Raw genomic sequence first — 9,589 nt, 5'->3', positions numbered from 1 at the left:
CTCCAGCAGTAAAACGAGAGTGACAAAGCACCCACCTTGACCAGGGCCCCAGGGGGAGCCATTCATGGACGGGCCAGCTCCTTAGATGCCTTGCGGTTCTCTGGCCAACACACGCTCACCCTCCCTTGCCCCTGCTGCCAGAAATTCCCCTGGTGCTGGACTGCCTCCCTTTTGCTCCCCTTGGGAAACTTCCATGCAGCCCAGTCCTCAGGGAAAACGGTGTTAAGGCCCCCCCCCAGGTAGTAGTAGCGGTGTTAAGGCCCTCCTGCCCCATTAGAGTCTTACTAAGTAACAGAGCACAGAAAGAAAAAGTGGAAGGGTGGAGCCTAGCCCACAGCCCCACCCACAAAGCCTCTATAAAGTCCAATGAGCTGCTTGTCTTTCTCCCCAATATGGCTGCTGCTGGAGATCCCAATGCAACAGGTGAGGGTAGTGAGATCCCTATAGCATGAGAATCCTATTTCCCTGAGAGGTGCTTCTCTGTTTAGTTGGCAGCTGCTGGGGTGCAGAGGGGGGCTCTGTAGGGTGTCTGCAGGCTGGCCCCATGCCTGTGGGAAGGCTGGCCTGATGGCATTGCTGTTTACAGAGTCTGTTTTTAAGCTTCTGTCATTCTATTCTAAAAGCAGCTTTATGGCTTTAAATGCATAGGGAGTACCTGGGTTTTGCCTAAATAAATTATGGGTGTTCCCTGCCTGAGGAATGGATCTAATCCCTGTGTAACTAAACTATCCCATGCTCTACTAATTGGATTGATCATTGTAACTAGTTTAATGAACTCCAGCCAATCTTTTCAAACCAGATTCTTTGCTGATATGTAAATAATTATCTACTGACCTGGAGGTTGTGAATCAAATCAGAAGCTTTATTGCAACTCCAGGGGAAATTGTCTTTTCCCTGCCATCTGGCCTGGCCCTCCAGCCATCATTATGCCTTGGGAGGGAGGAAATGCTATAGCTAGGCAGGGCGAGTGGCTCTTCTCTGTCACTAACTAAAGAAACAAAACAAAACTCAAATCTCTTGGGTTGCAAACTTCATCCTCGGTGTTAATCAGAAGGTGGAATATCCCTCAAGATGTCTGCTCGGTCTGTATGCTCGCTTCCCTGGGGAGGCAGGATGGCCCAACGGTTACAGCGCTGTCTAGGATGGGGGAAACCCAGGTTATGTCCTTTCTTTGCCCTGGGAGTATGACCAGAGCCTCTCTGTGCCAGTTCTCCCCCTATAGAATGGGGATAGTTGCACTTCCCAGCCTCACTGGGTGTGTGGGGTAAGAACGTGAGAGGCTCAGATCCTAATTGTTGGGGGCTGAGTACGTGCCTAAGACAGACAGCTCAGCAAGGGTGGAAATACTGTCAGTCACCACTGAAACTGGTCAGGCAGCTGCTGTGCTGTGATCAGCCACTGTAATAGCTTCCCTAGCGTGCTGTTCCCTTGGCCTCCCTCCCTGCCCAGCTGCCACTTGTCAGATCTTGGGTTGGCAGCGCCTTGAGGCGGGGGCTGGCTTTTCGCGGTGGGGGAGGTGTATGGACACAGAGTTTCCAACCCCAAGCGTCTGACAATCCATTCTAGAGCCTGGAGGCCGGAGGGGCCCATTCGATCACCTGCTCTGACCTGCTGCCTAGCACAGAACAGAGGCTTTTGCCCGGTGCCCCCTGTGTGGAGCCAGAGAGCTAGTGTGTGGCTGAGGCAGCCAGGAGACCCCAAGCGATGGATGATCCCCCACCACTGTGGGGAGCTGGGTCCAGGGGTTAACCCCCTCCCTGCTAATGTTCTGGGCTTAATTTCCCCTTGGAATCAGCCTGGCTTTGGCTTCCAGGTGGGTTCTTGTGCCTGGCTTGGCTAGTGACACACAATCACCTTCCCGGTCTCTTGGAGGCGCTAAGCAGGCTGAGCTCCGGGCATCTCCCCGGGAGCCTTTTCTCCAGCCCTCGTGGCGGTTGGGTGTCGCCATCTCCACTTCCTTGACATCCTTTTAAAAATGCCCCACCCTAGGCTGGGCCCTGTCCAGAGGGAGAATTGCCCCCCCCCGGCTCCTTGCTGCTACTGTGTGTGAGTGTGGATGGACATGGATGGGGGGGCCGGGTGGCTGGGGACTGGGGCTGTTTGTGGCTCCTGGCAGTGGGGGGGGGGGGGGATGGATGTGGCTGTCATGAGGCGCAGAGGGCCTCAGGTGCTGACCCCCAGGCCAGCTGCAACCCCATTGCCCCAGCCAATGCGGGGCTGGGTTTCAACCTCTGACCCTGCACCCCACCCTTGGGAGATCATAGAATCATAGAATATCAGGGTTGGAAGGGACCCCAGAAGGTCATCTAGTCCAACCCCCTGCTCAAAGCAGGACCAAGTCCCAGTTAAATCATCCCAGCTAGGGCTTTGTCAAGCCTGACCTTAAAAACCTCTAAGGAAGGAGATTCTACCACCTCCCTAGGTAACGCATTCCAGTGTTTCACCACCCTCTTAGTGAAAAAGTTTTTCCTAATATCCAATCTAAACCTCCCCCATTGCAACTTGAGACCATTACTCCTCGTTCTGTCATCTGCTACCATTGAGAACAGTCTAGAGCCATCCTCTTTGAAACCCCCTTTCAGGTAGTTGAAAGCAGCTATCAAATCCCCCCTCATTCTTCTCTTCTGCAGACTAAACAATCCCAGCTCCCTCAGCCTCTCCTCATAAGTCATGTGCTCTAGACCCCTAATCATTTTCGTTGCCCTTCGTTGTACTCTTTCCATTTATCCACATCCTTCCTGTAGTGTGGGGCCCAAAACTGGACACAGTACTCCAGATGAGGCCTCACCAGTGTCGAATAGAGGGGAACGATCACGTCCCTCGATCTGCTCGCTATGCCCCTACTTATACATCCCAAAATGCCATTGGCCTTCTTGGCAACAAGGGCACACTGCTGACTGGGTGTCAGATGCCCCGTTCCCGCCCCCTCCTCTCCCAGCCTGAGGCTAGTCACTCCCCCCACCCCCTGAGGTGCCCGGGCAGCATCATCTCCCCCCAGCCTAGGGCAGGATTCGAACCCCTGACTCCCGCATGAGCTGTCCCATCTCTGCCCATCCCCCCGGGGCAGGATTTGAACCCGTGACCCCTCCTCCCCAGATGTCCCCCTGGAGGCCTGTGTCCCACGTGACTCTGTGTGTGTGGGGGGGGGTCGCTTAGCCTAAGCCCCAAAGGATTCTGGGAAATGTCTCCCCACCCCTTCGAGCCCCCTGGCGGTCGGTGTCTCTTTAAAAACAAGATGGCCCCCGGCCCAGCTGGCTCCGCCCGGTCACGCCCCTTCCGGGGGCGGGGCAGAGTGGCCGGAAGTGGGTCGCGTTTCCAAGATGGCGACTCCCTATGTGACTGACGAGACCGGTGAGTGCGGAACCGCTTCCGGGAGGGGGGAGCCCCCCCCCGCCAGAGCCGCATCCCCCCATCCTGCCCCCAGCTCCCCCCTCCCCCACCGCCCGCATCCCCCCATCCTGCCCCCAGCTCCCCCCTCCCCCACCGCCCGCATCCCCCATCCTGCCCCCAGCTCCCCCCTCCCCCACCGCCCGCATCCCCCCATCCTGCCCCCAGCTCCCCCCTCCCCCACCGCCCGCATCCCCCCCATCCTGCCCCCAGCTCCCCCCTCCCCCACCGCCCGCATCCCCCCATCCTGCCCCCAGCTCCCCCCTCCCCCACCGCCCGCATCCCCCCCATCCTGCCCCCAGCTCCCCCCTCCCCCACCGCCCGCATCCCCCATCCCCCCCCAGCTCCCCCCTCCCCCACCGCCCGCATCCCCCCCATCCTGCCCCCAGCTCCCCCCTCCCCCACCGCCCGCATCCCCCCCATCCTGCCCCCCAGCTCCCCCCTCCCCACCCGCCCGCATCCCCCATCCAGCCCCAGCTCCCCCCTCCCCCACCGCCCGCATCCCCCCCATCCCCCCAGCTCCCCCTCCCCCACCGCCCGCATCCCCCCCCACCTCCTGCCCCCAGCTCCCCCCTCCCCCACCGCCCGCATCCCCCCCTCCTGCCCCAGCTCCCCCTCCCCCACCGCCCGCTCCCCCATCCCCCCCCCTGCTCCCCCCTCCCCCACCGCCCGCATCCCCCCCATCCTGCCCCCAGCTCCCCCTCCCCCACCGCCCGCATCCCCCCCATCCTGCCCCCCTCCCCCCTCCCCCACCGCCCCATCCCCCATCCCCCCCCAGCTCCCCCCTCCCCCACCGCCCGCATCCCCCCCATCCTGCCCCAGCTCCCCCCTCCCCCACCCCCCCCTCCCCCACCCCCCACCCCCCCCCCCCCTCCCCCCTCCCCCACCCCCCCGCCCCCCCCCCTCCCCCCCTCCCCCCCTCCCCCCCCCCCCATCCCCCCCCCGCCCCCCTCCCCCCTCCCCCCCCCCCTCCTCCCCTCCCCCCCAGCTCCCCCCCCCCCCACCGCCCGCATCCCCCCATCCCCCCAGCTCCCCCCTCCCCCCCTCCCCCACCGCCCGCATCCCCCCCATCCTGCCCCCAGCTCCCTCCTCCCCCACCGCCCGCATCCCCCATCCCCCCCAGCTCCCCCCTCCCCCACCGCCCGCATCCCCCCATCCCCCCAGCTCCCCCCTCCCCCCCTCCCCCACCGCCCGCATCCCCCCCAATCCTGCCCCCAGCTCCCCCCTCCCCACCGCCCGCATCCCCCCCAGCTCCCCCCTCCCCCACCGCCCGCATCCCCCCCATCCTGCCCCAGCTCCCTCCTCCCCCACTGCCCCGCATCCCCCATCCCCCCAGCTCCCCCCTCCCCCGCTCCCCCACCGCCCGCATCCCCCATCCCCCCAGCTCCCCCCTCCCCCACCGCCCGCATCCCCCCCATCCCTGCCCCCAGCTCCCCCCTCCCCCACCGCCCGCATCCCCCGCCAGGGTCCCTCCCCCCCGGCCAGGGCCGCATCCCCCCATCCTGCCCCCAGCTCCGCCCGCATCCCCCCATCCTGCGCCCACCTCCTCCCTCCCCCACCGCCCGCACCCCCGCCAGGGCCCCTCCCCCCCGGCCAGGGCCCCATCCTGCCCCCACCGCTCGCATCCCCCCATCCTGCCCCCACCGCTCGCATCCCCCCATCCTGCCCCCAGCTCCCCCCCACCGCCCGTATCCCCCCATCCTGCTCCTTGTCCCCCCCGTGCCTTGGTGTCGTGCAGCCGCCCACTTTGTCCCCTGTCCCCCCCTTAAACAGTCACGTGTCTGTGCCCCCCCCAGCCTCACTCAGGATCGCGCTGGGCTGTTTCCTCCCTGTCCCCTGTGGGCCCCTCCCGCCCCGAGAAGCTCCACCCTGGTCTGTGGCCTGGGGGGCTGCACTGATGGAGTGGGCGCGGGGCAGGCCGTGGGGGTAGCGAACCCCCCCCCGTTCCTTTGCAGTAGGACACGGCACCAGGACGGCCCCGTTGACCCAGCCGCACTGGCGCAGCCTTCGACTAACCCTTCGGAGACCTGACTCCTTGGGTAACCTCAGGCATGGCCTCGGTTTCCCCATCCGAGGGTCCAGTGCTGACCAGGGGTGCGTGGCGGGGAGGAGCCGGTTTTCAGTTTTTCTGTAAACTGTCTGAAAGTTGCCAGAGAGACAAGGTGGGGGAGGTGATGTCTTTTATTGGCTGGGGGTTCTTAGTTGGCCGAGTCTTACTGAGCAGCCTTTAGGTGAATATTGAAATCACTTTTTCCCTTCCCCCTCTTTAAAATATCCCATCACAGACAAAGATGCTTGTAACGTTTCAGGGAAGTACATTGCCTCCACACAGCGCCCTGATGGGACCTGGAGGAAGCAGAGGAAGGTGAAGGAGGGATACGTGCCCCAAGAAGAAGTGCCGGTGTAAGTCGAATTCTAGTCCTTATGGCTGACCCCTCCATAGAGCAGGGGAGGGCCTCTGGGATCTCTTGTATGGCCCATAGTGGATGGGCTGTTACACAGTCCAACTCCTCACATCTGGAAACCTCGACAGCTCCTAATGCTGTGAGATTATCTGCTTCTACAGCACCAAATGTGTGCCTAGAGCTTCAGCCCATTCGGCGGACAGGTAGCCTGCTTCCTCAGCTCGCTACCCAAGAAAGTGGCACTGGTTTATCTTAAGGTGTGATGTTAAGCTGGTGCAAACTGTTGTGTGTGCACTCTTTTGGATTCGGAGCAGTTTCTTTTGGTTTAGCTTAACCCTGTTCTTAAAGGCCATAAACTAACCTGAAGAAAACCAGTCTCTCCGCAATAACTGTCCCCATGGGTTTGCACTAGTATAGGTTAAACTGCTACAGTTTTTGCATGTAGGCCTGAGACCCCTCTTTCCTTCAGCGGCTTCCCTTTAGGGTAATGGCACATCTTACCATCGTCGGTCCTCTCCTGGTCCACCTCTTAGCTGCAGTGTGACGAGCCAAGCAGTTGTACGTTTGGGGCCTGCTCACCGCATGGGGTTGCTTTTCCCCCAACAATCCATGGGAGGCTTTGTGGCCGAGTTTGAAACACGTTTTTTAAAAAGAGGAGAGCTCAGTGCTCCACAGGTTAGACTAGGTGATCCCAAGGGTGTCTCTGGCTTTAAATCTATGAATTCTCTTCATTCCCTAATGCAAGCCAGGCATTCCAGTCAGCCCCTGGAGTGCTGATCCCAGCTCTTCTCACATGGCAGAGCATGTTCATTGAGCTCCTAGGGCATCTGGCTTGGCTTCAGAATTCCCATGTCCACAGACAGGTCATTAGTGAGCTCGAATGGGGGTTGGGCTTAGCATGGCGCTGTGGATCTACGTCGGCCCCCGTGGGGGCTCATCGACTTTGAATCGTGGGACGTGGCTCCCGCTCCCAACCCAAAGCCAATTGGCTGTCAACTTTCTAGGCTTCCAGATTTGGGCCACAAAGTTTTGAGAATGTGGCCGTTCGTTGGAGTCGAACCTGCCATCTCCAAACCCTTTGGGGAATACTAAAGATGGCCTCCCTGCCCCCTGTCTCTCGAGGCATTGCCCTGCCTCAGAGGGAGTCTCTGCATTGGGAATCTTGTGACGTGTTTTCAGCGTGCTAGTGCCGAGTGCTGCACTTCAGGCTGGCTTGTGTGCGTGCAGTACTTACACACCAAACATCCTCTCGCTGGCCCAGCGTGAGTTGATCTGAGGGGCCACAGGGCAGCAAACCACCTGTCTCCCATTGGGCCACATCTGTCAGGAATGGTGAAACAGAGAGGCTGTCCCATGTTTCCAAATCAAGCCCCTTGAAAATCTCCCCCAGCCCAGCGCCCCCTCGGCTGTAATGATTTATAACCATGTGTATGTACTGTTGGGTTACATCGTGAGATCTGAGTCTTTTTCCAGGTGCCTGACCAACTTTGACCCCTTCTTATACCATAAGATGTAACCTGGCGGTATGTATTAACTTCCCTTATAAATCATTCTGGTGGGTGGCTTCGGCAGGGCTCTGGACGGGTCCTGCCTGCGAGGATAAGCTCAGCTGGCATTGCTACTCTCAGGCATACAACTCAGGTACTCGCAAACAGTGCTCAAATCCTGTAATGTTCGAAGTGCGTCTGTTCCATGGAGGCTCACTCCTCAGGTCCCGGGCATCTCCCTCCCTCCCTGAGGGTGGCGGCCAAGTGCTGTCATTCCTTTGCCCTTTAGAGTTCTCACTCAGTGATGCTGCTGGTCTGTAGGGCCTGTTGAGTGGGGCTGAGCGCTCATGACTCATTGGGTGGTGATTGGACCAGTGGGTTCTCAGCACCTCTTGCGGTGGGCTGGATCTGCAGGGGCATGGCCTTGTGGCTCTGGGTGTGTCCAAGGCGCCACTGCAATGGGATTAGAGAGCGTTGGAGCGATGGCTGCCGCATGTACCAGCTGGCTGGCTCCTGTTCTTTGTGTGTGGGAGGGGAAAGTCCTGATGGATTTTGTTCTGTGCAGGTATGAGAATAAGTATGTGAAGTTTTTCAAAAGCAAACCAGACCTGCCCCCTGGTCTGAGCCCCGAGGCCAACGTGCAGCCAGGCAAGCAGGCCGCCAAGGCAGAGAGCGGCGAGACAGGACTGTCCAAGACAGCCAAGAGGAACTTGAAACGTAAGGAGAAGAGGAAGCAGCAGCAGGAGAAAGGGGAGAGGGAGACAGACGAACTTATCCAGTCGCTGGAGAAGGCCACCCTCTCAGGGGACAGCAGCAGGGACAGGGCCCCCCCAGGGGATGGTAAGTCGGCCCCACAGCAGCAGGCCTGTGGCGGAAAGGTCCTGGGGGATGGGGACTCCTCAGCCTCTGAGAAAACAAAGAAGATGAAAAACCTGCAAAAGAAGCTGCGGCAGGTGGAGGAGCTGCAGCGGCGGCTGGACTCTGGGGAAATAAAGCAGCTGACAAAAGAGCAACTAGAGAAGCTGGCGCGGCGGAAGGCATTGGAGGAGGAGCTGGAGGACCTGGAGCTGGATTTGTAGGGGTTGGGCCCGGGGGGAGACTCTGAACCAGACTCAGTGCACACAGGGTGAATGAGTTCTGCCAGCTGTGGTGACCAGAGCCCCAGCTGCCCCGTTGGTCTCTGCTGGGTTTTTTGTTGGGTGCTGCCTGATTTTTAAGAACAATTTTCCCAGCTATTGATGTTAGAAACTCGACAACTTTTCACATACCTCTCTCCTTTTTTTTATTATTTTATTTGGGGGTTGGGAGTGGGAAGGCTGGGGATGTTGTTGGGATGGGGTGGGCGGGGCTAGCACCCCATGGCCGTTTCCCCAGCCCCGTAGGATTCCCAGGTCCTCTGTGTTCCAGCCACTCACTCCTCCTTTGATTTTTAAAAATGATGCAATAATAAAATTGCAGTAGTGACTTCGGTGTCTGGCATTTTGTTTTTCCTTCTTCAAGCCAAGCTACCTTCGGGCCCCCGCAGTCTCTCATTGGCTTCCCTGGAGAGTCTGCTCTGTGAGCTGAAGGGAAAGCAGAGAAAGCTAAGGCACACCCCTCCCTCAGGAGAACACGCCCATCCTCCCCACTTCAGCCCCACAGTGTGGTAAAGGCCTCCCCAGAATGCGTGGCTACTCAGAGTAGATTGTAGCTTTCTGGATTATAGTGCTTTCTCTGCGTCTTACATGATCTGATGAGCAGAGAACTAGTTAACAGTTGCTGGCCCTTAACCTATCTTCATCAGCATCTGAGACAGCACCCACTGGAATGACCCGCAGTGGCTGTTTCAGGCTCTCTGCAAACTCAGGAAGGTGCTGATCCAATTTTCCAAGTTTTTTCTGTGCAAGTCTCGCTGCTAGAGCCTCCTAAAACTGAAAACAGTCGGGGGCTGAGGCTGAAGAACAGTTGGGAGCAGGGGCTGACTGCCCCTGGCTAGTCCTTAGCACACCCCTAGGAAGGTGAGCACAGCACATCATGTGTTGGGGGTATATTGGTGTAAGAGTAACTGGCTTGGGAACAGGGACCTGTTCTGCCTGGCACTGGCCACCAGGGGCTCTGTAGGGCCCATCTAGTCCCTTGAGTATGGTGGGCAGCTCTAGTGCTGCCTGTTCCCCTGCGGCGCGGGCAGGGGGCCCGCAAGAGCAAAATGTGAGCCGCCTTGTCTGTTTGTGGAGTGTGGGCATGTGGGCGGGTTCTGCCAGCCAAACGTTAGCGGTAGCCGGGAATGCTTGGCCTTAGAGTGCTGGCAGGGGTGGGTGTTGCGTTTTGGGG

General features: G+C 59.6%; 1 protein-coding gene across 7 annotated transcripts; it reads left to right on the top strand.

Moving 5' to 3' along the window:
• The first annotated feature begins 355 nt into the window (after window positions 1-355).
• PYM1 (PYM homolog 1, exon junction complex associated factor) lies at window positions 356-8,743 on the top strand. 7 transcript variants are annotated; one of them, XR_005289683.2, is made up of 4 exons: window positions 404-423; window positions 5,673-5,790; window positions 7,266-7,315; window positions 7,845-7,995. XR_005289683.2 is itself a non-coding variant. In XM_038378290.2 (3 exons), the coding sequence occupies exons 1-3, from the start codon at window positions 393-395 to the stop codon at window positions 8,356-8,358; spliced, it is 639 nt and encodes a 212-aa protein (XP_038234218.1). In that variant the 5' UTR covers window positions 356-392; the 3' UTR covers window positions 8,359-8,743. The 7 variants fall into 7 exon arrangements, 4 of the variants coding, with proteins under 4 accessions (XP_038234218.1, XP_038234216.1, XP_038234215.1 ...); XR_005289684.2 differs by lacking the exon at window positions 404-423 and adding an exon at window positions 3,327-3,351; XR_006278338.1 differs by lacking the exon at window positions 404-423 and adding an exon at window positions 5,158-5,549.
• The last annotated feature ends 846 nt before the right edge of the window (window positions 8,744-9,589 follow it).

This window comes from Dermochelys coriacea, chromosome 20, assembly GCF_009764565.3.
Source record: "Dermochelys coriacea isolate rDerCor1 chromosome 20, rDerCor1.pri.v4, whole genome shotgun sequence".
Taxonomy (NCBI): Eukaryota; Metazoa; Chordata; order Testudines; family Dermochelyidae; genus Dermochelys; species Dermochelys coriacea.
The sequence above is the reverse complement of the archived record's forward strand: the minus strand, read 5'-3'. Positions and strand labels throughout refer to the sequence as shown.